Source organism: Mirounga angustirostris, unplaced genomic scaffold (genome assembly GCF_029215605.1).
Source record: "Mirounga angustirostris isolate CCGP_5_RB_7025 unplaced genomic scaffold, mMirAng1.0.hap1 SCAF_13, whole genome shotgun sequence".
Classification (NCBI taxonomy): domain Eukaryota; kingdom Metazoa; phylum Chordata; class Mammalia; order Carnivora; family Phocidae; genus Mirounga; species Mirounga angustirostris.
Genome location: NW_026991721.1, coordinates 102696691 through 102724680, shown reverse-complemented (window position 1 = coordinate 102724680; position 27990 = coordinate 102696691). Strand labels below are relative to the sequence as shown.

The window sequence follows — 27990 nt, the reverse complement described above, 5'->3', positions numbered from 1 at the left end:
CTAGTTCATTATTAATGTATAGACATGCAGAACTTTATTCCCTGTGTTTCTTCCAGTTTTTTTCATACCCTTGTGCTCAAAAAAGATGCTTGATTTCAATCTTAAATTTGTTGAGACTTGTTTTGTGGCCCATGTGTAATCTATACTGGAGAATGTTCCATGTGCGCTTAAAAAGAATACGTGTATTCTCTTTTTGGAGGGAATGTTCTATCTGTATCTGTTAGGTCTAGCTGGTCTAAGTGTCCTTCAAAGCCACTGTTTGTTGATTTTCTGTTTGGGTTATGTAAGTGGGGTGTTAAATTCCCCTATTGTATTACTGTCAATTTGCTTTATGTTTAATATTTACGTATTTAGGCGCTCCTATGTTGAGAACATAGATATTTACCATGGTTATATCCTCTTGTTGGATTGATTTATCATCATGTAATGTCCTTTGTCTCTTGTTACAGTCTTTGTTTTAAAGTCTATCTTGATATAAATATTGTTATCCCAGTTTTTTTTTCACTTCCATTTGCATAGTGTATGTTTTTCTATCCCTTCGAGTCTGTATGTGTCTTTAGGTCTGAAGTGAGTTGCTTGTAAGATCATAGAGATCAGTTTATCATTCAGTGGCACTATGTCTTTGGGTTAGAGCATTTAGTCCATTTACATTTAAAGTAATTGATAGGTATGTACTTATTGCCATTTGCCCTTTTGGTCATTGTGTTCTGGTTGTTTTTATACTTCTGTGGTTTCTTCTCTTGCTCTTTCCTTGTGATTGAAGACTTTTAGTGTTTTGCTTGGCTTTCTCTTATGTGTTATTTATTACAGGTTTAAGTATATAGCAGTGTATATGAATTTGATGGTCACTTAAGTTTGAACACATTCTAAAAGATTATATTTTTACTCCCCTCCATGTTTTATGTTTGTTATATTTTACATCTTTGAGCCCCTTGTCTAGTTTTTGTAGATAGAATTTTACTACTTTTGTCTTTTAACCTTTGTACTAGCTTTATAAGTGATTGATCTGCTACCATTATGTTTGCTTTTACCAGTGAAGTTTTTTCTCCATTTTCTTCTAGTTAGGGCCTTTTCTTTTCACTTAAGGAAGTCCCTTTAATATTTCTTGTAAGACTGTGGGCCAAACTCTTTTTCCTTCAGTTCTGAAGGGTAATCTTTCCAGCTAGAGTATTCTTGACTGTAGGTTGTTCCCCTTTCAGCACTTTGAGTATATCCTGCCCCTCTCTTCTGGCCTGCAAAGTTTCTGCTGAAAAATCAACTGATAGCCTTATGGGGTCTTCCTTGAATGTAGTTCTTTTTTCTCTTGCTGCTTTGAATATGCTCTTTAATTTTTGCCATTTTAATTAGTATCTTGGTGTGAAACCCCTTGGGTACCTGCAGGGGTTGCCGCAGTGTGCCCCGGGAAGGAGGCATGCTCAGGATCCTTTTACTACTTACATCTTCCTCCCGGTACCTCCAACGTTCTTTAGAAGCATGGCAGGCAGTATGTTAATTCAAAGCAAATACTCAAACCAAAGAGAGTTAAAAAGAAACTCCTTTGGCTTCCCTTTTTTTCAGTGCCATTAAAATTGAAAAGAGGCAGTCCCTGTAAGAGATGCCTTGTTCCATTTTCGGATTTCTCCATGTTTTCAGGTATTCCTCATGTCTATCACTGGATGATAAATTATAATTTTAAAGTAACCCTTCCCATCCTTTGGTTAACCCAGTTAATGATATGTGTGTATATATAACTTAAGGAAGTGTAGGAAATTCTCTTTCCTAGATATGACTGATGGAATGGCTGGCCCATTTTCCCCCTCTTCCAGGTCCTGTTTTGACGTGAACTACATGAAAATGTGTACTTCCCTGAATTTTTCTCTGTATTACAAAATATGCCTTTATACCCCATTAACCATCATAGGTGACTAACCTAATGCCACGTTAATAAGCAAGTAAGCTGCAATTCTCCATTGAGAAGTATATATTGTGTTGTTACAGCAAATCATGTTATTTTGAGTGCTAATGGAATTGACAAAAAAGTTGAATTCATGTATTTTTCAAATTTGTTACAGAAATATATATGGTTAGATAGAGACAGTGAATTTACAGAACGAAAAGTTAGGATAGTGAAAGTCTTACCAAGAATATGTTGGTCAAGATACTCTGTGTTTATTTTAGTTCCCCTGGTTTCCAGTTTCTAGTTCACAGGGAGTTGCTTCTGTCTGTGAGTTAGAGTCCCTCCGTAGAAGTATCAGGGTTACCCCAGCCAACTCAGTAGCCCTTTCTGCCCCTTGGTCTGCAAATTAATTTCATGTTACTGTCTGGTACAGGCTGAACAATGAATTACAGAATCTGCTGGGAAAGTTGCAATGACTAATAAATCCACAATTAGTTTCCCTTGTGGTTTATTAGTTGCCACTGATGTTCTGAAATCTCTCTTCTTCAAACTTTGGCCCATAGCCTGGCAGCTCCCTAGCACACATTTACTAACTCAGATGCCTTGTCTCCCAGAAGTTTCAAAAATACTCTACCTGGAGTAGAGAATATGGTAGCTTATACAGCAGGTCTCTTTGCAACAGATTAACCCTCACTGGGAGACAAGAGGTGACCTCAGATCCACTCAGGAACCTCACAGGTGAAAGAACAGGGGAAAGGTTGTCTGGAGATACCCACAACTTGTGTGTATTTCTGTACCTGGGTGAAACATGAAAAAACAATAGAAATTGCAGAATACATTGCTCTAGGATCCATAAGAAACAACAGGAAATGATTAAAGTAGGAGACAGGAAATGATTAAAGTAGGAGGAAAAAGACACCTTTATAAGGCTTGGTAACATTGCAGTCTTGAGTTTCTTTTTGCCTTCACCTTTCTCCATCTTTTCCCAAAACTCTGGGAAAACCTCTTTCCCAAAGCCAGTCCCTGAGGAACTGTGTATGCTTACCATCCAAGTACCCCGTCTCTTCCTTGTGCTTGAATCCCACCCACAGCAAGGCTGCCAAAACAGTGAAGGGGATTAGGGGTCTATTCTGATCTGCCCCCTGCATGGTCAGAGCTGCCTGAGGCCATGGCACTCCACTGTGAGGGGGCTCAGCCTTGGCCCCCATCATGTCTCCTCCCTGGATCAAACCTCCACGCAAGCAGCCGGTATCCCTCTTCATGCGTAGGGCTGTAGGACTGAAGACATGTGATCGAGGACCTTGGTACATCTTTGCAGATCTCTCCGGAGTACTGGAAAATAACTCTTAAGATAGAGAATATCAGCTAGGAACAAGGCACATATACTCTTTCCATATCTGATCCACCAAGCAGTCCTGGCTAACTTGGAAAAGGCATCAGACTCCTCACAGCCCTCAAGGGATCAGGCTGATTTTCCTCACCCTAAGATGAAAAGTTGGTTCGTATGGCTCTATATACTCTTTAGTAGGCTGACTCCTTTTGTTTCCCCTTCCTTCCAAGTTATCAGGGCAACTATCTGCCAACTGGATGCTTCATTCTAGGACAGTCTCTTATCCAAATTCTCAAGACTCCTTTTTCCATCCTCTTCATCATTTCTGCTTCCCTAGCTATGTTTTGCATGTTGAATGTAGGGGATCTTGCAGGTAGAACTCAAATCAAAACATTCAAGTAAGGCTAGCAAGTCTCCCTCTTCCACAGGGAAGTTATTCTCAGACCCTAAGGCCATTGGGAAGTATCTTCTCAGTCCCAGGCAAAGAAGGCAAAGGGAAGTTAGGGGGAGAAGAAACAACAGCGAGAAGGCTTGAGAACCAGGGGAAAGGAGCCTAGAGTTTAATTCATTCTTTCTGACTGTCCCAGTTCATTCTTTTATTTCCTGATATTCAGAGATAAAAATAATCCTTTTAAGTAGGGTATTTCTAAAAATCCCTATAAATAAATCAATTTGCCTACTTCAAATGAGCCTTTCTCTGGTTATTGCAAAGCAGGATTTTTATAAGCATGCTTATTCCTTTTTTTTTTTTTTAAAGATTTTGTATTTATTTATTTGAGACAGAGAATGAGATACAGAGAGCATGAGAGGGAGGAGGGTCAGAGGGAGAAGCAGACTCCCTGCCGAGCAGGGAGCCCAATGCGGGACTCGATCCCGGGACTCCAGGATCATGACCTGAGCCGAAGGCAGTCGCTTAACCAACTGAGCCACCCAGGCGCCCAAGCATGCTTATTCCAAACATGAACAGAGTAAAATAAGCCTTTTGAGAAAGTTACCTGCTGGTAGACTTCTTGTATTCTTCTACCATTAAAGCCAGTGGTGAATCACATGCCAACTTTGAGCCTGTGTTATACAGGAACTCAGAATTTGCAGTGAGAGTTTGGAATTTTCCCTGGGAACCCAATCCCACTGAGTCAAAAGGACATGTTTTATCAAACATTCAGGGTCTCTTACCTAATCAAAGATGGCCACAGATCTTCCAACAAATTCAGCATCAGAAGGACTCACATGAGGTATACCATCTTTATTGCCAAATTGTTGAAATAAAAAAGAAATCAAGGACCAAAAGAACATGCCAATTCATAAATATAGAATTAGCTATTTTTACTACTGCATGCAGACATAGCCCATAAGTGACTACGGAACTATAATGAATTTTCTTCTCTATTTATATGGAATTAAAACTTCAGTTCTTAAACATCATCCTACTTATTTTAGTAAATACTCAACTGATAGTTCATTTGCACCAGGAGCTACAGTGTGCTTGCTCTGATGTCCCGTTTTTATAATTCTTTATCAGAACCTCCTACAAGTATTGTATCCAGCACATATGATGATGCACATCCTTCAACACGCCTCAGTAAGGGGAGATTGAGTTCAGTCTCCTAAAGCTCTCCTAGTCTGTAGACGTCCCTGCTGCAGTTTGGAACCACTGGTCATTTATCTGCTTGGGCTTTTAATATTTCTGGGGATGATTCTGGGCCTTGGTAGCTGGGAGGCACTTCCAAGGTAACAACAACCATTCCAGGGATTTCGTGGTTAGCACTCATTTCTTTGGTCTGATCAGGAGGAAAAGATTGTCTGGGAAAGTGTCAGAGACTCAGAGACCTCCTCTACACACCCACCCTTGCCTGCCTCTCCCACCCCCATGTGAGCCCTGAGCCTGGGTCAAGCATGAGAGCCCATTGCTAATTGCATTGAACCTGATTTCATATTAGTGTGGGGTGTTACTATACCTGGATATGGAATTACTATGTTTTAGAGAAAGCACGCCTTCAACTTTATAAAGTACTGCCAAATTGTTCTCCTGAATAGTTACACCAATTTACACTCCCACCTGTAACGTATGAGTTCCTACTTTCACACATCCTTGGCAACATCTGGTGTTTGCAGACTTTATTTTTTCCAATCTGATGGGTGTGAAGTGATGTCTCATTTTTGGCTTTAATTTGCATGTCTTCACTATTGAGCATCTTTTCATATGTTCGTTGGTCATTTGGGTTTCCTCTTCTGTGAATTCACTGTTCATATCTTTTGCCTTAAAAAAGTGGTTACCCTTCTCAATGTATAGGAGTACTTTATATACTCTTGAGTACTACCTTTTCTTTGGTCCTATACATTGCAATACCTTGTCCCAATCTATGGCATTTTTGTTTATTCTTCTGCATAAAGCTTTATGTATGCAAATCTTTCATCTTCTCCTTGATAGCACATGATTGTGTGTCGTCTTTAAGAAGTATTTCCCCATCAGGGCACCTGGGTGGCTCAGTCAGCTAAGCCTCCAACTCTTGGTTTCAGCTCAGGTCATGATCTCAGGGTCATGAGATTGAGCCCCGTCTCAGGCTCTGCTCAGCACAGAGACTGGTTAAGATCCTTTCTTCTCTCCCTCTACCCCTCCCCCTGCCCACACATGTGCACACACTCTAAAATAAAATCTTTAAAAAAAAAAAAATTCCCCATCCTAATGTATGTCCTATAATTTCTTTTACAAGTTTTATAGTATTTTTCATATTTAAATCTTTGATCTACAATTTATTTTTGTGTATGGTAGGAGATAAAAATAGTTGCTTTCCATATAAATAATCAGTTGTCCTAGGACCATGGTAAATGGTCCATCTTCATTAATTTCTAATGTCACTTATACACATGTATTACCTTCAGCTCACTCTTGTTATATATTTTGTTTTTTAATCTTTGTGTGTACCAGTATAACCTTGACTGGATTTCTGTAGTTTTATACTACGTATTGCAGCCAACAGGAAAGTTCTTCCTCTTTTGTTCAATATTGCTTAACCATTCTTGGTCTTTTGTTTTCTCATAGTAATTTTAGGATGAGTCTCTCAGGTTCCCTAAAAATCCCTTTGAGGACTTTTATTGGAATTGCAGTGGACTTACAGATTAATCTGAGAATTGCCATCTTCATAAATAGAGTCTCGCCATCCATGAAAATGGTATATTATTGTTCCTTTCATTCAGGTCCTCACTTATGCCCTTCAATACAGGCTTTCCATTTTGGTTTGCTCCATAAAGCTCTTGTCTATCTTTTCATCTTTAGATTTTAGTTTTTGTTACTTTCACAACTGGGATTTTTTTTTAAGATTTATTTTAGAAAGAGAGAGAGTGTGTGTGTGAACAAGGAGGAGAGGCAGAGGGAGAGAGAAAATCCTGAAGCAGACTCTCTGCTGAGGACAGAACCTGACATGGGGCTCAATCCCAGGACCCTGAGATCATGACCTGAGCTGAAATCAAGAGTCAGCCACTTAACTGACTGAGCCACCCAGGTGCCCCTACAAATGGGATTTTTTAGTTAAAATTTTAAATTGGTTTGCTAGTGTAAAGCAATACAGATTTTTGAACTAGAACCTTATATCTTCAATGTAATAACATTGTCCAAGAATATTGTCTGTATGATACAGTTTCTTGCTGTCTGTTGTAATCTGTTCTGGGGCCTAGTACATAGCCAGTTTCATAAATCTTCCACATGTATTTGAAATGATTTTCTCATTTTGTGCAGGTTTCTGTGTATGTCCATTAGATCAAGCTTGTAATTGATTGTTCTAGTCTGTATTCTTACTACATTTTCTGCTCCATCATTCAATTAATATTTTCTTTCTACTAATCCAATCATCTTTTGCATTACTCATTTGGAGACTCAGTTCACAATTATCATAGCATCCTTGTGAACTCTCTTTTTACTATTATTTGATAGTTTTGTCCTTCTAACGTTTTTACATGAAAATACATATTCATAGAGCTTTCCACGTTTTCTTTAGTCTAGCTACAAATGATAGAAAACTTGCCTACAGTTTCTTAAATTGAGAGGAGGTATTTTTTCTCAAATAACAAGATCAGAGATAGGTGTGGATCCATCCGCTCAGAAACCCAGGCTCTTTGTATGTGTCTGTGTATCATTCACACTGTGACACCTTTCATCCTCTTGCTGGCTTTCTCCATGTGAGGTATTGTTGGATGGGAGCTGGGGGGGGGGGGTTGTGGGGCAAGGAGAGAGCAGTAACAACCTTTACTGTCAGTATCAGATGAGATAATACCTGTTTCAGCATCTAGAGAATCTTTGTCCCATGACTGTAAATGATTTGCTGTTGCCACACATCTTGTGAACATTCTTTGCAGAAATAGAAGATCTTATCTTCTGAGTCAGATGTGACCATTTCCCTTCCCAAGTGAAGTCACCAGGGAGAAAGTGCTGATGCAGTGCTCTCTTTAGAGCCAGAAACAGTTAAATGCTCAAGCCTCAGGAAACCACATGTCATTAACGACTAGCAAAGCACAATATACTTAGATTTCAAAGCATTAATACAAAATAAAAATATGGTCAGGTGTCAGTGAATGTTTGTATTTAGGAATAATATGTATATTCTCTCAAGAGATGATACCAGTCTTTTCTATAGTTTTTCGGAAGACTGATTGTAGTATTTTCTATGAAACTCAGCATCACTGTGTGTCGTTTGCTGGGGCATTGGCAGGGCCATCGAGTAGCCTGAGTTACCTAGGAACCAGGACCTCAAACTCCTGCTTCCCTTATCCCTCCCTCTGAAACTTCCACTACATCTGAGTCCACCTGTCACCTTGCCCCAGACCATTCTATGGAACAGGAACAGTCTGTGTGATTTGCATTTATAGGCTTTAGGATCTACAAAGCAAGTTGGTCTTTCTGTTTTGTCCTTGAAATGATTATTTAGATGGTTCTAGTACTTCCCAAGAGGTCTAGTAGAATATGTTAATACACCTAATATTTGATTTGTGCTAAAAATTAGAGCATTTACTTACCTTATTTCCTTCACACTGAGGAGTGAAGAATATCTGTCTCCATTATGGAGCTCAAGCTGCAAAAAAAAATACAAAAAAACAGTTGTTATATTCAAAGCAGGAGACTGTTTCTTTTACAAACAAACATTAGAATCAGTGTTAATTTTTGAATTACTAGGTTAAAGTGCATAGGCAGAGCCTGGTGCTAGCTAAGTATTTATTGAGTGACTACACTTTCATCTGAGCATTTTCTTGTAGGCGCTAAGACTGCTTAATCCAATTTTGAATGCCCTTTTGTCATCATTAATCCTTGTCCAACACAATATTGTTAAAAGCAGGTGTCTTTTTTAAAGGACATGGGAAGTGTTTCTTGTAGGCAATTAAGCATTGTGAACATGATTTTCTGTTTACAGATTTTTTTCTAGGTGACTTCTTTCACATTTGACTGAAGTTTTTGCTGTGGTGGAGACCCCTTCCTTTTCTCCCCCATCCTGATTAAAACTTTCAGACTAGTTAACCTTTACAACTTGACACTGGAAAAACTCACTTTTCTTTATTCTCCCCATAAGAATGATCCCAATTTTCATGTTTCCTCACAGATTTTCAGCTTTCCAGGTTCTCTGTGTTTCTCTGAGCTGTACAACTCCATCTTAAATTTGAAGTCCATCACTATTGTAATTAGGTGGTCATTTATGCTGACAAATTTGAATTAAGTTGAATTTATTTTGTTGTGTCTTACGTGTTCTAAAATCATATTTCAGCCATGGAAACAAAGAAGTATTTTCCTGCCGGGGAATCAAATTGGCAGTGGATTGGTTTTTGGAAAGAGGCCACAAAGATGTTACAGTTTTTGTTCCGGCTTGGAGAAAAGAGCAGTCCCGGCCTGATGCTCTAATCACAGGTAAGCCCTGGGAGCGGTCTGGTCATAGCTTCAGACGTACCCGGGCAGGTCATCAGACGCTGTCAGATGTTGCACTGATGAAGATGTCCATCAACTCTGATGATAAGCAAACAGCAATCCTTGCTCCATAAACCAATGGTTTGGGGTTGTTTTCTTTTTGTAATTTGGAAGCTTTTTACTTCAAATTTTGTAAAATTTTGACTTTGGGACATGCATAGGAGTCAGGAGACCTAGATTAAAATTCTGGTTTTGCCACTTACTAGCCGTTGGACTTTGAGCAACATGCTTGGACCTCTGTTTCTCTTTCTGCAATATGAAGTCAGTGATGTAGTTCACAACAGACCTGCAGGACCCTGGAGCTCTGCTCTCTGGGGTCAAGTAGAAGGAAGGGACTCCGTCTCAATACAGTGTATTTTGTGTTATTTTATAATTTTTACATTAATTTAAAATGTAATTTAAAAATGTATGAGTTTCAGGCAAAAACTGTTAATAATTGTTGCTGAACATTTTGCTGAAGTTAACCCTTCCTGCCCCTCTGCCCACCTCCAACATTAACAAAAACTGAGGAACTTGTGTGAAGAAAACTATACTTTTCAAATCAAAAACAGAGAGACCACATACCTGAAGGGAAGATTAATCATCAAGTCATTACTTGAGCCAGGGTAGGAATAAATAGGCAAGACATGGTGAAGTCCAGAGCTGTGGAATCAGACCCTAGTCTATATAAACTGTAAAGGGAAGAAGGTGTCAGAATTCAACCAGAAGCACCAAGACATTGGATAACTTTTGGAAAAAATATACATATTTAGATCCTTATCTTCCACCATATAACAGTAAATTCCAGATGGTTGAAGAATTGTCAAAAACACTAGTCTTTGAATGGCTGGGGAAAACTTTAGTAAAGTTAAAATTTTTGGAGGAAATTACAAAGGAAAAGATAATTTTCATTGCATGAAAATCTAAACTTCTGTATTTTGGAAAATTTTCTTTAAAATGAGAACTTTTTTATTTGCCTAAGGGGAAAAAAATACAACAAATAAAGAATCCATGTCCTTAACATCTAAAGAGCTCGTAGATGCTGGGAAAACAAACAGAGCTCTCCCCAGCATATAAATGGTAATGTGGTAGGAATAGACAGCTCACAGAATGCAGGTGCCCAATAAGAGAAAAAAATTCAGCCTCATTAGCAGCTCAAGAAATGACAAATTTAAACAACTCTTGTATTTCACCCATCAAATTAGCAGATTGAAAAACTGGTAAGCCTCTGGGACCTCTTCCTTCACTGCTGTGGAAACGAATTGATACAACCTTTCTAAAGAACAGTTGGGTCTTAAAATATTAATATTCTTGGATCTACTAGTTCCCCTTCTAAGCATAATTCCTCAGAAAATAAGCAGTGTTACAGGCAAAGATTTAGAACCACAAAGACATCCAGTGCATTATTATTGAAATTTATATTCACTAGAATGGTTCAAGAAGTTATAATATGTATTAGAATATTTAGGCAGAATTTCTAATGATCTGAGGAAGTGCCCTTTTCCATAGAAGTTTATACCTAGACCAATGATGGCAAGAACAGAATACACAAAAAATGACTAGAAGGAAATATGCCGAAGTGTTCACAGTAATTGACTCTGTGTCATGACTTTGAGGTTTTATTTCTCCCTACTTCTGAGTATTTTCCCTTACTTTCTTAATTTTGCTTAAGGAACTTAAAATATTTTTAATAATCAGGGGGAAAATAAATCGAAAAAGAGAAAACAATATTTAAACGTGTAAATGACTGGAAAGCTTGAACATGAAAGGAACAGGAGCCCAAGAAGGGAAAAGGATCGTGGGCATGGCAGGTGTGTCTGAGTTTAATTTTTAAAGTACCAGCACGCCAGGGCTCTGGAATGCATCAGGATGCAGTGTACTTTGTAAACTGCATTCAGCTCCACTTGACCCTCGAACAACACAAGTTTGAACTGCCTGGGTCCACTTATAAACGGACTTTTTATCATATAGTAAACATTTTCGCTTATGATTTTCTTCATAATAAGAATACAGTATAGAATACACATAACACAAGACGTGGCTTCCATGCGGTGGTTAAGTTCTGGGGGCTCAAAAGTGAGGGAGGCAGCACCCTAACCCCTGCCTTTAGGGCTGCTCAAAGGTCCGGAGGTGTTTTCTCCCCCTGGGTAATAATTCTAACTAAAACCTTCAACCAGATAAAACCTGGTAAATTGAATAGTCCATTATTTTTTCACTGTACAAAAAAGGAAACTTGACCCACATTTTCAGGCTCTCCCATAGAGATTCAGATGAGCGCTTTTTCCAGTGAGATAACACCGATTTTATAAGCACAAAGCTCTGTATCAGGTGCTGTGCTAGGAATTAGAGATGCAGTTCAACTTACTAGCCATACTGAACCCGTATCTATTTAAGTTAGGATTATTTGTCCAGATTGGCTATTCTTTTTACCTCATTAGCTATTCTAGGAAAAGCAAATGAAGCAAGATGATGTTGACCCTTAGGCCACCACACTTATTTCTCTAATCACTTCGTGGCGTATCGTGTATGAGTAAACACTTCCACAATTAAAGTAGCATGGCTTATTCATGAACATAGTCACTAACCTGGAAGACCTAAGAAGATCCATCTCTAAGTACCCCATGCATTCATTCTACAGACATTTACTGAGTATCTCCTGCTTTGCTTCCTAGGCCGAGCGCTAATGGAAAGAGAGAGAAACATTTTGAGAGCAGGGACAACATTTCATTTATCAGGGCAACACACAAAAATAATTATAACATGACAAATCCTGTAGTTGAGACTGAGCTTTTCAGTTTGTCCTGGTTTTCTGTAATTAAGAGATCAACAGTTACAGCTGTTAAAATTCAGTTGAACAGTGTTGAGAGCTTGCTAGGCTCTGTGCTAAGTGCTTACATGTGTGACAGCTCCCTGACTTCTAGCCTCCTGACTGCCTCAGAGGCTCAATAAGGGATGACTGCCAGGTATAGAAAATGCCAGAACCTGAGGTTTCTGCATGATTTGCTGCTTCTAACACCCACATTTCCAGCAATTCCGCTCTGGTGCTCTTCTAAACCAATGCTCCGGTCCTGATGAAATCATGTCAGGCACATCATGAAGTCTGTACGCCAGCTTTGGAACCAGCCGACCCCTAATCCCTCGCTGTTCCCTCCGAGGGACCCTGGCTCATCCCCAGTACCCTGTTGCGGCGATTACAGCCCTTGCTCACCTAGTCTGCGTGTCTGTCTGGTGACTGACACCTTCTTAAGGAGAATACTTGGCACGCCATACCTGGTCTCCCCTGAAGACAGAGATTTTTTAAAAATTAGTAATTGCAGTTAATAAACATGGAGAAGTGGACTTTTTTTCTTTCCTTTTTTTTTTTTTTCAATCATGACCTCCTGACTCTGGGCCAGAATGTACAATTGTGGGAAGACAGGAGGTAGAAGAGCCCAAGTAGGAAGAAGGGATGGTGGAGAGAGAACTTTTATCGTTAATCAAAATAGGGACGCCAGCACCTCTAAAAAAACAAAACAAACCAAAACCCCTCTAAACAAGTCCGAGTTACAAAGTGCTGACGAACATGCCCACAGAAGACAAGGAGCGTTCCTCTAGTTAGCCTTACTCCGTCTGGGGCAGCTTTCCCCTCTACTCACATCTGAGCCCTTCCTCACGCAGTCCACCCTGTGAGGATGCTGCACTTGTTGCCACGTGTTTCCTAGGAAAGGACCCGAAACAGGTGAAGGTCACGTCTGTAGTGACAGTACTTCCTCCACTGTGTCCTCAGTGAAGCTTCCGCATCGTAAGACTCTTCCCCTCCACCTCAGGGGCCCTACTAGTGCTCCTCAAACTCTCCCCCATCACCTCCACTCGTCAGAAAACAGAAGAACAAAATAAACGGGCTTTGGCGGGGGGAGGACGCGGGCACCCCTGAACCCCACACACCTGCATTGTCAGAACGGCGTAATGAAAAACATCACTGAGCAAATGGATGTTTATTCTGTTAAAGTTTTAAACCGTTTTTAATGACTTTGGGGGCTATGATTAAAGCCGTTATTATTGCAATCCTCAGGGAAAAATATTGGGAATTAAAAATGTGTTCTATCTACAAACTGTAAATCATAATCCCTAATGAAATGAGGGCATAAATCAGTTCCTCTCATAAAAGCTCACGTTGTATGCAAGTTGCCCCGTGTGTTATGTCTGTACTTACTCGTGAAATTCTGCCCCGATCGTCCTTGCAGATCAAGAAATTCTGCGGAAATTAGAGAAGGAGAAAATCCTGGTGTTCACACCATCCCGACGAGTGCAGGGCAGGCGGGTGGTGTGCTATGATGACCGGTTCATCGTGAAGCTGGCTTTTGAGTCAGACGGGATCATTGTGTCCAATGACAACTACAGGGACCTGGCAAACGAGAAACCGGAGTGGAAGAAGTTCATAGATGAGCGATTGTTAATGTACTCCTTTGTCAATGACAAGTAAGTGAACCCATTCACTGACGGGGCGGTGGGGCAGGGCGGGGGGGTCCTGCTTCCCTGCACGCAGAGCCCTCGCTGCGCCTGCCACAGGCCAGACCCAAGTCACGTCTCTTCCCACAGCCCCATAGCCTACTTCTCTGATCCCCGGGCCAGAGCGGGGGGGGGGGGGTTCAGGAAGCCGTGGGTGAGGGACAGGCCCCTGCGCTGTAGGACGCGAACATGGCACATCTGTCAGAACGGACAGGGACGGTTCTGGAACATATCGACCCCCCCAAAACACTGCCTTTCAGAATCTGCCTAGAGCCTTGATCACTTAGATCTATTTTTAAAATACGTGATTTTTGTAAATATTATACCAATGGTAAGACTCCAGTCATGATTAAGTTGATAAATGGGCAGAGAACAATAAAAAGCAGGTCTCCTGAGAAATAAGTGTATTTCCAAAATGGGGGGAAGTTCGCCTGTTGATAATCAAAAATGTGAACTAAATTTACAAAGAACATATTTTTTCACCCATTTAATTCACAAAAATATTGTTGCATGTGCTCTGTGCTGTTAAAGATACAGTGAAACTGCTCACACAGTTTGGCGTGGGTTAACAGAAGCCTTGGAAATACGTATACCCTCTCAGGCCCATCATCTCCTTTCTGGGAATATATAGTCTGAGGAGAAAAAGACCAGATATGTTCATTTCTGTATTTTTTATAATTGCAAGAATTCAGAGGCAGCTGAAGGTACAACAGAGAAATCAGTTAAGCCGCTCTGCATCTAGCAGAATATTCTTCAGCTCTTCAGCATTATGAGTATAAAGGCTATTGAGGAACATGGAAATTTGTTAGAAAGACAAAACAAAATTATATTTGTGTTGGGAAATGTGTATGCATACAGAAACGACTAAAATGCAACACATGAATGGAAAATAGTTGTATTAAGATCCTAGGATTGAGTGACACTTCTGTTCTTAATGTTGCCACATTGTTTTAACAAATAGTGAACACTGTATTTGCTAAGTGTTCTTAGCCACGTTGACACTCCCTTAACATTGTTCACATTTCATGGGTAACTGCTTGGCCCATTTCAAGTTCCAGCATTGACATAACAAGTAGCAGAGCTCTTCAGTTGTAACTTCTTCCTGTTGTGCTATGCATGCCGTGAACTCTTGCATCCGGGAGATTTTTTCCATCTCTCTGCTGAGGCGCAAAGAGAGTGGGCTGTGGGGTTCGATGTGGAATCTCAACTGTGCAGCGTGAACTCAGTCACTTAATTAGGAAAGTGTATTAATCTGCAAAAATTAATACCTGAAGGGCCCACGGTCAGGAAGAAAGGAGAGGAGGGGGTATGCATGTTCCCAGGCTGGGAGCGGGGTTGGTCCGTTGTCCGTGTTCCTGTCCACTGCTCCTCGCTTCCCCGGCCTCTATACTTGACAAGATCGAGGCTCACGGAGTCCCCCTAAAATGGCATTGTGTTGTTTTCTGAAGTCCTCACAAAAATCCCAAGACTGACAGGAAGAAAGAATTCATGAGAACATGCAAGGCTCAAAACTTACTTGACTTAAAACCAGTACAAGTTCAGCTTGACACGTTCTACTTTTGTGTTCATTAAGAAAATTCTGTGTACTGAGATTTTTTTACCCCATAAACGCTGAGTCAAAATACTTGATTAAAAATGTTTTAAAGACCTTCGAGTGAATCAGTCTCTACCCTCTGTCTTCAGAATTAAATGATCAGCCTCCTACATCACTTCGTATTCTGTCCCTGACAGGTTCATGCCCCCTGATGACCCTCTTGGCAGACACGGCCCAAGCCTGGATAATTTTCTGAGGAAGAAACCTATTGTTCCTGAACACAAAAAGCAGCCTTGTCCATACGGTAACTTTCCTTGTAACTATTTAACATATGCCTTCAGAACACAGTCTGTTGTTAAACTTTTGGTAATAAAAATAAATATGTTATATTTTGGATGGCATAGTATGTGGTTCTTTGAATTGTAATTAAACATCTTAGCCGTGGGGGAAAAAAACTAATTATTTTTACCTAGTCGAGTTCCATGCAAATGCATTTCCCAGAGTTAAAACATGGGTTCCAAAAACTCTGCTTAATCGGGCAGGTACAAACGTGGAGTTCTGACATCGAGCTACACCTCAGATGGGCAGGGGTTTAGCACATTACCGCGGTACGTTTTGCTCTTCAGAACAGAAGGTCCTGATTGCGAAGCCAGACTGGAAGAGGATGGGCAGGGAGGAGTTGAGGACACAGGGTATGGTATTAACCCAAACCTCTGGAGGTGACTTAATCACCCAGCCAGTGTGTCGGCCACTCTAGAGAGGACCGAAGCGGGGAGGACTGCCGGGGAGCAGGTCTCCAGAGGAAGGGACAGAGGAGCGACTTAGCTTACCTTCCATTTCGGCCTTTGTTCCTCTCACAAGTTAAAACCCTGAGCTGCCAGGGCCTGGTGGAATGCTGCTTTGCCTAATTAATGTTCCTCTTCGTAGGAAAGAAGTGTACCTATGGACACAAGTGCAAATATTACCATCCCGAGAGGGGCAGTCAGCCGCAGCGGTCGGTGGCCGATGAGCTTCGTGCCATGTCTAGAAACACCGCGGCCAAAACCGCCAACGAAGGCGGACTGGTGAAGAGCAACAGCGTTCCCTGCAGCACGAAAGCGGACAGCACTTCCGACGTCAAACGAGGTGCTCCGAAGAGGCAGTCGGACCCGAGCATACGGACCCAAGTCTACCAAGACCTAGAGGAAAAGCTTCCCACCAAAAACAAATTGGAAACCAGGTCTGTACCCTCTTTAGTTAGTATCCCGGCTACTTCTACTGCAAAACCCCAAAGCACTACATCTCTAAGCAATGGCCTTCCATCTGGAGTTCACTTCCCACCTCAGGATCAAAGACCCCAGGGACAATATCCTCCAATGGTGATGGCAACCAAAAATCATGGAACGCCAATGCCTTATGAACAGTATCCCAAATGCGACTCGCCTGTTGACATCGGGTACTACTCCATGTTGAATGCATATTCAAATCTGAGTATCTCAGGCCCGCGCAGTCCTGAAAGGCGTTTCTCCCTGGACACGGATTACAGGATCAGCTCCGTGGCCTCCGACTGCAGCAGTGAAGGGAGCATGAGCTGCGGGAGCAGCGACTCGTACGTGGGGTACAGCGACCGGTCCTACGTCAGTTCCCCCGACCCGCAGCTGGAAGAGAGTCTCAAGTGCCAACACATGCGCCCGCACAGCCGCCTTAACTCCCAGCCCTTCCTGCAGAATTTCCACGACCCCCTAGCTAGAGTGCAAAGCTACAGTCACGAAGAACCAAAGTACCATCACAAGCCGCCGCTGCCGCACCTGGCCGTGCACCTGCAGCACCCGGCCGTGGGCGCCCGCTCCAGCCGCGCCGGCGAGTACCCCTCCCCTCCGAGTTCCGCGCCCGCGAAGGCGCCCCACCTGGGCCGGTCCCTCGTGGCCACGCGCACAGACAGCGTGTCGGACTCCCGGCTGTACGACGGCTCTCCTTCCCGGCCGAGAAAGCCTTACCCGCGCCCCGAAGGGCTGGGAAGCTGGGAGCGGCAGGGCTTCGGCCCGGACGCGTACGGCTACCGGCAGACCTACTCCTTGCCCGACGGCGCCGCGCGCTTCCCCTTCCGGGGCCCGGCCGAGCCGCCGGAGCCGGCGTGGCGCGTGCCGTACGGCGGGACGGCCCCGGAGCCTCCGCGGTACCGCGACAGCCGAGAGAAGGTTTACGTCAACTTGTGCAACATCTTCCCGCCGGACCTCGTGAGGACGGTCATGAAGAGGAACCCTCACGTGACCGACGCCCAGCAGCTCGCCGCGGCCATCCTGGTGGAGAAGGCACAGCTGGGCTACTGAAAGATGATGCGCCCTTGTGGTGTCGAGTAGTCTGTGTTCAGCTCAAAGGCTGAGGGAGGTTTGCTACAGTAGCACACGTGATCCCTTCTCGGCAAGGAGGTTATCGAGTATCCATTTATGTGAAACACTGTATCCTGGAACCTGTATGCATAGCCCCACGTAGTGCAAGTGTCACGGGATTGCGTTACACTCGAACTTCTTTTTAAGCCTTCCCTTTTTAAAGCTCTCTCCTTGGCTGGAAATTGTTCCAGTTTGATTTATTAGAGGTCTCTGTGATCTTTGATATTAATCTTTGGTGCATCAGGGGTTTATATGCAGCACTTTTTATCCTTGTTTCGTGTTTTATTAACTTGGTGTTTGTCTATCAACTGCAAGCAGTTACGATACTTTCAGAATGTCGAACATTTCACTAGACCCTAGCCGACTATTTTTGCAAGCCAAGCTTAGTTGGAATCTTTTACAGCTTTTTAAGTTATTTTTATTTGGGGAAGGTGGGCTCCTTTGTGCTATAATCATTATTTATAGAAACAAAGATATACTACAGCACTGACTTTATATTTTAAACAAAATGTAAGTTACCAGTTTATATGGAAATGGGTAACAGTCTATATTAGAATGATTTACAATATGGCACTTTTCATCGTTTTATTTTTGTTCGGATTTTTTTTTTTCTGTTAATTAATTTAATACGGTTGACTTAAAGGAAAGCAGATGCAATCAATGGAAAAATTGTTTCCTTTTTTTTTTTTTTTTTTTTTAACGAGTAAGGCAAAAGCCGTAACTATTCCAGTTTAGAGCTTTGTTATCCAGCTATGATGTGCTTCTAGACGGTAGAAAATGGAATTGAATTCCCAGATTCTCATTAACCTGTATTTTTAATGTGTTCGTCCTTCTTGTTTCGGGGCACAATACTGGATAAAAGAACCCTTTCACAGTACTTGCCTGTTTTTAATGAATCTAATTATTCTCAATGCAACTTTTATATTTAATATACTCTTTAGCTTTCCTGCTATTTATCAAGGCTGGCCTGAGGTGGGTGTATGTGTTGAGGATATGCAAAATTTATCGATACTGCACTATAGGAATGGTGGTGGTGGACGTGTTGTAAGTGGTAACTTAAAAATGTTTGTAAGATACTGTATATTTTCCATTTTCCTGAAGGTAGTTTTTTGGGGGGCCTGTTATATTATTAAGGCCAGATTCTTGCCACAAATAGTGTAGTTTTAGCTACAGACTAAAGTCTGTTCTAGTATTAGTAAGGGATATTTCTGGTTTCAGAGTCATGGGTTTTGCTAGATGCGAATTCATCTTTGTCCTCAGCAGACAGACCTCGCACTGAGGGGCAGTCGGGTACCTCACGTGACTTCACTGTTGCCTCCAGGCTCCGAATTTCACTTCGTGCGACAGACCCCCTCCTGATCTGTGTCTGTCGTCTGCCTCGATGCCCGGGGTATTCCGACCATTCTCCATGCTGCAGTTTGAAGGAAAGCCCTGAAAAGCCAGAAAGTACCTTTTACTGTTGATACAAATTGTATCTTTTTAACTATAAGAACTATTTTGATTTGTAGATCTAGTGAAAACACAAATGTGTAACTATGATTAGACTTTTGGGCAACATTTTATCCCTTATTTAAATACAAAATTTTAAAGTAAAATTGAGGTCTAGGATAGGGTAGAAGATAAAAGTAACAATTTAGGTAAGTAAAAGTGTCTGTCTTAGTTTTATAGAATATATTAAAATACATTAAATACATTTATTGGCATTTTCTTTCTCCTAAAACTTATCTAGCGAGAACTTAAAAATAAAGGTAAAATGCTGCCTGAAAATAATGTCCAAGCACCTTTGACTAGGATAACATTTTCACTACTTGTGTGACACTGTGTGTTGCACGAAGTAGGATTTGGGTATACAGTAAATGCTTCTAAAAGGCATTGTGCATATTGACATATCCAATAATCTGAACCGTGTTCAGCAAACTTAATTCAGGAAAGTGGTGTTCTACACAATTATTGCTGTTGTTGTTGAGGTGAGTGTGGCCCTCCTCTGTACCCAGAAACCATGCAGACGGTGACACGCAAACCATTCTGAGTGATGTCTGGGTGCGACCCTGCTCACTTTGTGAATCTCTTCTCCCTGATTTCGTCCGTCACTCTCAGTAGAACAAGTTTAAGTGTGGAAGTAAACCAGTACCAAAAATAGGGTTACAGATGTGGAGTACCGTTTGTTTTAGTCCTGTTCTAAGCCTTTTTTTTTTTTTTTTTTTTTTTTTTTAGTATGAAATCCTTTTTAAATTGTAGGTTTTGCTCCCATTTTCTTCATGTTAGCATTTTCACCATCTGAAGACTCTGCCACACTTTACTAAATCGATTTCAGGAAGATCTTCAGTGACTTGTGTATCGTACTTTCAGTCTGAGCTGCTCGTGTTTTTAGCTAACTATTTGTCATTGCTTCGTGGGTTTTAAACCATGGAAAGAGTGTAGCTCGCCACTGCCTGTCCTGAAGTGAATAGCTCTAAACTGCTCGCACTGAAAGCCTTCAGTAGAATGACCTGGGAGTGAAGAAGTACCAGTTTTCTTAGGTCAAGAGAACAATGTGTCCCCTCCCCCCTCCCTTTTTTTTTTTTTTTCAAGCACCCATGTTGCTTTCGGAGCTTAAGAATGAGAGATTTGGAAGATTTTAGATACAGCAAATTCTTAATTCTCTCAAGCAATAAGTAAAAGGATCCATCACTAAATTAAGTCCATAGCTGATCCCAACCTTCATTGCAGCCAAAACTTTCACCTTAATCCTATCTTCGACCAGATTTGATAGCAGATAACTGGAGAGGGAGGTGTTAGCAGAGAAATGCCCAGAGCGCTCACCTGCTAGAAGAGAGAGAATTCCGATTGGAGCATTCGGCCCCTGACAGTTGGCTGTACTTTACCCAGTAATTAGCCAGTTCCCGGTCTCGGTGTCTCAGTAGAGAGGGAGCAGCATCCAGCTGGCCGAGTCCCGGCCCTCACGGCTTCCTCCCTGCACGTGATACGTCTGTTTTCCGTCCGTTTACGATCTCTGTATCCTGATAGAGTTTGTCGTTGACCTCAACGTTTGAAAGAAACGCACCCCAGTATCAAATGTGTGATACTGGTAGAAACTTGAACTTTGTGCTTTTATGAAATTTCCTTTATGAGAATATGTAATATAACTTAAAAAAAGAGCATTTTTATATGTATATATACATCCACGCCTACATACTTGTCAAAAGTATTAAAAACGGGAGAGGGTGTTATGCTGTCGGTCTGACCTTCCCCTCACCGAACTACGTCTGAGTTGTGGAGGACCAAGCCTGCAGCCCAGTGACCAACGAGAAGGTTTTAGAACCACTTGAACGGAAAGCAACTCTTCAGTGGTTTTATTCCTGGTATTTTTAAAGAGTTATTTTGATAATTTTAATAGAATGTGTAATTTTAAAACACAAAAAACTTAAAGTAGTATTGATTATACAGATAATTATTTAACATGTCTTTTACGGATGTATCCATGTATATGGACAGTAATATATTTATGAAACAAATATACTTTGATTATGTTGTAGCTCTTAGTTTGTGATAGGTTAGATAGGGCTCTGGATATGTATGTGTGTGTGTGTGTGTGTGTTTTGAAAACTCTCGAGCTGTTTTTCCCCCGATTTAATGGCACTGACCCTAAGGTATATTTGTTTTCGTTCTCATTTTTGCTATCCAACTGACTTACTCAAGATGAGCTAGTTCCTAGGTATACACCCACAAATACAACGAAGTGTAAAATCCATGAACTACACACGTGCATTAGCATCAGAGAAAGTGAGTTAATCCAAGCTAGAGAAGCACGCATTATTTCAGATCGGCCTGGGAAACTCCCTAGGGCCGGGACTGACCCAACTTTTTCGGTCAAGGATCAGGCAGGAACTCATCCAGGCCTTGAGAGTCATCTGGTCTCTCTAAACTGCTCATCTCGGCTCATACAACACAAACGCAGCGCAGATGAGAAAGTAAATGAGCAGTGTGGCCGTGGGGCAATAAAACCTTCCTTAGCAGCGGCCCGGCTGGGCTGGTGGGCGGCGTTCGCGCCTCCCCGGCCCAGAGGGAGAAAACCCAGGATTATTAAGCCGGAAGTCCTGACACATGTTCATGTAAGAAATAAGAACTGTGTCAGTTGACATTCAAAGACAGTGTTATTACTGATGGCCTTCCAAAGAGGATTGCAAGGCGGTCCTATTAAAGCATCCGAATTTCCTTGTTTATTCTGTCTTATCCATTACTTATTAGAGGTACTTCTCAGTGTTTAACCGCACACACAAAAAAGCATTCTGGCAACAGATGTTTTAATAAGTATTGAAATTTTTTCATGAACTTTGTATTTCTCTTGACAGATGGGAATACCTTACCTGCATTTAGTTTTTTATGGGCCTCATGGACCAAAAATTCTGTTGTATTTTGAAAATTAGCATGTAATTAGCCACAAAATATTTTAAAGACTGCATTTGTCAGTTACATCTTTCTGCTGGTTTTTTGACTTCTAAAAAATGACAGATGTGCCCTTCTTTAAAAATGGTTTTAAAGGAGATAAATATATTGTAATTTCACATACTATAGCTTTATTCTGTAAGATTAAAAATTGTGACTAGTGTAATTGTAGCTATAATGTGCATTTGCTGTATTGTGACTCTTTTAAGAAACCAAGCGTATCCCTGCTTTCTCTGTCCAAACCTTTAGTATAGATCTTTTTAGACACCTTAAGACTGTCCTTGGTGAATATTTTGATCATGTGTGATTTTAAATTCATTGAAACTACACACTGTTGAGCGTGTTCATTCACAGTGCTTTATAAACTGTGTTAACATTATAACATTATTTCTGTAAGAACATTAGTTTTGAACATCACCATCCACTTCAGTTATACTTTTAAAGTTGGAATACAACTCTAGCTTTTTAACAGTGTTTACAGCTTTAAAAAAAAATTTTTTTTTTTAATTTTTCTTTAACGCCATCTGTTAACCTGCTCTTTGTTACAATAACAGTTATGTGTTAGGAGTAGCTTTTTCCCTATGGTCCCTAGTCTTGAGATTTAAAAACAATTTAAGGTTTTGACCATTTGGCAGTTAAAACTTTTTTGAAAAGTCTGTCCATCTATTAATTTAGTTTGATAAAATTTGTAAAACTTCACTTTTAAACCATGTACCAAATCTGCCAAGTGTCTGTATAAAATATTTCGGTTGAATAACAAATTGTTGTCCATTAAAGCTTTTGACCCCTCTCTCACTTAAAGCAGTTCGTGTCTCAAGGGAAAAAAACATTGAAAAGCAATGGCTTGTTTTTATATAGTATATGTTTTAGATTTTCTTTGGTTTTTTGAAATTACAGGTTTTCTACATAATACAAAGTACCCACAAACAGGCCAACTTCCTCAGAGACGTGAACCCAGGGCTGCCAGTGAACCAGATGACTGATGTCATCATTTCCTGTTAGGTTGTTCCCCCCACTCCCACCCCCCGGACCCTCGTCCTATGCTGATGGAATTTCCAATTTGGTTCCTCCAATTTTTCTTACAGGAAAATAAGGTACAGAATGTTTAGAACAACCATCTGACAAACTGATGTGATTCTATTTATCCTCTGTTCTCTGTGTTTCTGTAATGGAATTTTTACAACTCCAAAAAGCAGTATTTTAGACTTACTGGAAATCCATATCGGAACAGTGATGTGAATCTGCCACTGAGAAAAAAAAATTAAAATTTCCGTTTGTTTTTTTTTTTATGGTGGTTTGTCTTTGTGTCATGAAGCAATTGACCTCCTGCAGGAGCACAGATGCTAAATAATCAAGGGCACCTTTCTCGAGTCCCGCGGCTTGTCCACATCCAGTGGTTAAGAACATAGGACATGCACATGTTCATTACCACCGTGTTAGAGCCCTCATTAACTCCTGTGAAAATTGGAATTAAAAGCCAAAGACAACTAGTCATTCCTTACTATCCTAATAATTTCCCACCGGTGATTAACCTAAGCTGCTTAGGGCTTTCTGCATCATCTCGTGACCTGACCAGTTCTCGTGTGTGGACTTGTTCCCTGCACCCTTCCTGGCACGAATCAAGCTTAGAATCCCACTAATGCCCACTCTAAGTAGGTTCACTTCCCTTATTTTATACCCACTGGGAAGTGAAAATAATCTATTTCGTATGTAGTCACAAATCCAAAATGGCCTAATGATCTAGCATATTCATGTTCTATGTCCGTGTCTAAGAAATTTCCAGATCAGAGAGGGGGTTTTCTTTTCCTCCATTGTTTTTCAGGTTTTCATTTTGCTTCTTGGTTTTTTGGGTTTTGTTTTTGTTTTTACTAACATCATTTGTCGGGTGTTTTCTTTCCGCCCCTCCCCCCTCACCTTAAGCTCTTTACCTGAGATCTGGATTGAGGTGATTTAGCTCTTCTCCGGCCCCAGAATGAACGGTGATGTTCAGCTGTCGTTGGCAGAGAACGCCGCACATTCCAAGTCCGGATGAGGCAGGAGGGCGGGACTGAGATCTAGGGAGGCCACCCCGTGGGTTCGTGCTCCTAGTGTACTCCTCCCCCAGCTCGTTCCTTCGTCTGCAGAGAAAGGATTCACACATCCTGATGAATCAAGCAATGCTGGGGAAAGCGAGAGGTGAAGCAGCAACTCAAATGCTGAGTTTATTCACAACAAAATACCTGCCACTGGGTCTCTCGTTAGTTGAACATACATACTCATCAGCACTTGTGCCTCAGCCTCAGATGCTGTTTTAAAGATTTGTTAATTTTTAGAGAAAGAGAGAGAGCAAGCAGGGGCAGAGGCAGAGGGTGAGGGAGAGAGAACCTTAAGCAGACTCCACACCCAGCACGGAGCCCAATGCGGGGCTCGATCCCAGGATCCTGAGATCATGACCTGAGCCGGAATCAAGAGTCGGACGCTTCACCGACTGAGCCACCCAGGCGCCCTTGGCTTTAAGATTTCCAAAGCAACCTTTTACAAAATGCATTCCTTGCTCTGTGCAACCCTCAGGCCTGGCGTTGGAGTATGGCCCCTGGAGGCGGAGTCCCACTGCACACCCCCTATGTGCAGAGATGGGCAGACTACGGAATGGAGAGAACCACCGCCTCATCGGCCAGGTTGTCAGGACTGAGTTAGACCCTCTGCACAGGCAGCCCCGTGAGTTCACCTAGGCATGCTTCTGTAAATGCTAGGCATGCAAATACATTGTCATTTTCAGATATTCCCTTTAGAGCCTTCTTTATCTACAACTGTGTTGTGGAAGAGTTTCAGTTTGAACACACAGGTGATGTATTTTCAATGGTGGCGTCTATTTCAGGAAGGACATTTTAACCTTTTTAAAGAGTTCTTGGCACCCTATTTCCATGCTACCCCACTGCAAGGCCCTTCTCGGCTTAAGTTTTCCATATATCCTAATAGGGAAATAAATGGAATGACAAAAATGATGATAAAACAGAAGGTAAACCTTCCAGAAGCTCATAGCTCAGTAGGTCATGGATGGCATCACCGCTCCCCCAGCCCAGTTCTCCTGAAGTTGCCGCTCAGCACTCCCCTCAGCACCCCTGCCCCTGACCTGCGTGAAAGGAGAGGTCAGTCCCTCCTGATGGGAGACTCCAAAGCCAATCTGGACAGAGCAGTGGGTGATATGGTGGCTTGGGTGGACCATGCACGTTTCTGGGAAGACGTCCAATCCAACTGGGGGACTGTTTTTCTCTTTGAGCACCTGCTCCTAGTTTTTAACTAACGGCTCCCCTCAGATTTGGAGAGGGCTAGTGGGGGCCCAGTACCATAGTGGAGTTAAACCACAGTCCTGTGCAATAGGCATTACCCCATTCTAGAAACGAGAAGACTAAGACTCAGAAAGGTTAAAGCACTTGCTCCAAGGCAAATCCCTCTACTGCTTCCAAAATTCCTTCTTCTGTTTACTATGCTACAGGACAACATTCAGAACATGCACATGACTATCCACGGTGTGGGTTATTGTGTAAAAATTTAGGAATGAACACCATGCTAGGACTTCACTGAGGGCAGGGGAAGACTAGGGAAAAACAGGAATTAGAACTTGTGTTTCTGCACTTTAAGAGACCCCCATGCATTCAAGACTGCTTTCATGCACCAATAGTCACGACGAGGGGTAACTCGTGTTGGAGGGAAAGATGACCCGAGATCGGCCTGTCCTGAAGGCTTGTCTGGTGGCCCTGGCCCAGGACGCAGGCCGGTTGACCAGGGCTCCCTGCTCAGGGCCTCGGGAAAACCAACAACGCTGGGCAGTTCTGTGCCAGAAGGATTGGAGTCTGGACTCCGTGTCTGCACCACCCCCCCAGCACCCTTTATGGTCCTAAAGAGTAGAAGGCAATACATTCTTTTCTGTTTCCAATCATACACAGCTCCCTTTCTTGGGTGTCCTTTGCAAAGCCCCACTTAGCTTGCAACTCTCACAATGCCCACCACAAATACACCTTTCATGTGAAGGGGCTGCCATTTGCAGTTCCTAGGCCTTCTATTTGCACAAATCCAGCATGAGATTAGAGCCAGACAAGTTTAATTAGGTGGCCCAGCAGATTCTCTTCCGTTCCCCAGGAGAGCTCAGTGAGGGGCAGGAAGTACGCAATTGAAATGCACATCCCACTCACCCAATGCCCTGCCCTTCTCACGTCCCAGCCCGGCCACCCTCCAGCCCCGTGAGCCCCGCCAGCACCTAACACTGGGTCCCTTCACAACTGCTCTCTCTACACTCCACTTTCCAAACCTGTAATTACCGTTCGTTCGAGTAACTTTCGAATGTGCACGTGGAAAGATTGTGGGAGATGGCAAACACAATTCTAACCACATGAAACGCTATTCAGTCCACCCCGGGGGAGACTCATGGGTTTGCTATGTATGCTACCACATTAACAAGGCGAGGACAAAGCGCACTGCAAGTTGCGAATGCAACGCGCACTAAAATGCGGTGAATCTGAATCTTTCAAGGGAGATGCAGAGCAAAGGCATGTTCTTCTAGTCCAAGCTCAGCTGCGTGGCCTATGTGCACTCTGGAGGCCCAGAGCCATGGGCGGGGGCCTGAGCGGGACTGGAGGCTGCCACTGGCCCAAGGGCAGCACAGCAAGGCTCCACCAGCCCCAGGTTCTGCAAAACCTCACTGCCTCCATCAGGCCCTTGTCTTCACACGCCACCCTCCCTACCCCACCCTCCCTGGTTCCCAGTCATGCAGAAAGGTCAGGATCCTCAGCTCTGCTCCTCCCCACCCCCTCCCACCCCAGCCCCGCTGCCAGAGGCGGCCTGGTGACACTGAGCAGCTCACCAGGTGGCCGTGGTCATGGGGGTGGGGAAAGAGGACAAATGGCCTTGGAAGATCCTGATCCATCAAACACGAATTTAATATACAGATTTCCGATGCCACGTTCTGGACGGGGAGCAGGAAATGCCTCGTGGTTAAGGGGGGGACGCAGGGAACGTTTGAATCCAGGCACAAGCTCCAGTTACGTTGCAAAGATATACGTGCATCAAGGATCAAGCAGCCAGGCTCTAGAGGTCCTAGCAGAAGCCAGGGGACAGTGTCACAGCTGGCTTTCTTGCGGGGCTGTTTGTCCACCTCAACGGGCAGCACTGTCCCCGGGCTGCCTTCCAAGCCTTCTCTGCTAACCTGGGGGGACAAGCACAACCCCCCACCCCCCGATCAGCCTCAGGTCAGGGTACAGCACCCCCTGCCACCGCCCGCCAAGCTCTGCCCACACGGCCCTGAGAGCCAGCGTTCCTGAGGCTCACTGTCCTCCCAGAGGAAAAGAGCACATTCCGAGAGGCCCTGTCTCTTTCCGGTTGTAAAGCAGAAGATGGAAGTTCACAGCAACACTTGGCCAAAGCAGGAAAAGTAGCTACAAGGAGAGCTGGGTGGAAGGCACTTGAGCTGTTCCCCTGTTCCCGCCTCCAGCTGGTGACACCAGAACTGGCGAGGGTCCGCCCCCTCTCCGCTGGGGGAAGGTGAGGTGCTGGGGTGCAGCGGGAAGCGCATGAACTTGGCAGCCAGACCCTGGTGCCAGTCCGATGCCCCCATGGGGCACGCACGACCTTGCGCAGCTAAATCCTTTATCGTGACGCTCAGCCACTTTCTCTATTGAAACGGGCGCTCTTTTCCCCAACCTTCCAAGGCTGTCAGTACAATAAAATACCTGTGTAGAATGTCCAGCGCCAGAGGCTGGGACACAACAGGGGCTGAAAGACAGGGTTTGCAGGAGACGCACGCCTTGCGCCCCGCTCTCTCCTTCCCTCACACCACACACATGGCAGTTGCCAAGCCCTCCATTCGGCCCTCTTGGTAGAGCTCGCGTTCATCACCTCCTGCCCACCCCCCCAAACCCCTGCTCTGACTCAGGCCCCCGGGAGCCACGGTCTCCCAGCCTCCCTCCAACCCTCCCTCCACTCCGTAGCTAAAGTTAACCTTCTACCGACGCGCTTCCTAGAAGCCTTTGGACCCCCACCTCCAGCTCATCCCCAGCACATACACTGCCT

General features: G+C 43.0%; 1 protein-coding gene across 5 annotated transcripts in view; it reads left to right on the top strand.

The window, feature by feature from the left end:
* ZC3H12C (zinc finger CCCH-type containing 12C) overlaps positions 1-23227 on the top strand; it is a 74188-nt gene extending 50961 nt beyond the window's left edge. For all 5 annotated transcript variants that reach the window (XM_045895092.3, XM_054512317.2, XM_054512316.2 and 2 more), the window contains 4 exons: positions 8954-9093; positions 13353-13587; positions 15349-15455; positions 16079-23227. In XM_045895092.3, the coding sequence (XP_045751048.1) occupies positions 8954-9093; positions 13353-13587; positions 15349-15455; positions 16079-17460 (1864 nt within the window). In that variant the 3' untranslated portion in view covers positions 17461-23227. The remainder of the gene's footprint in view (positions 1-8953; positions 9094-13352; positions 13588-15348; positions 15456-16078) is intronic.
* Positions 23228-27990: the final 4763 nt, after the last annotated feature.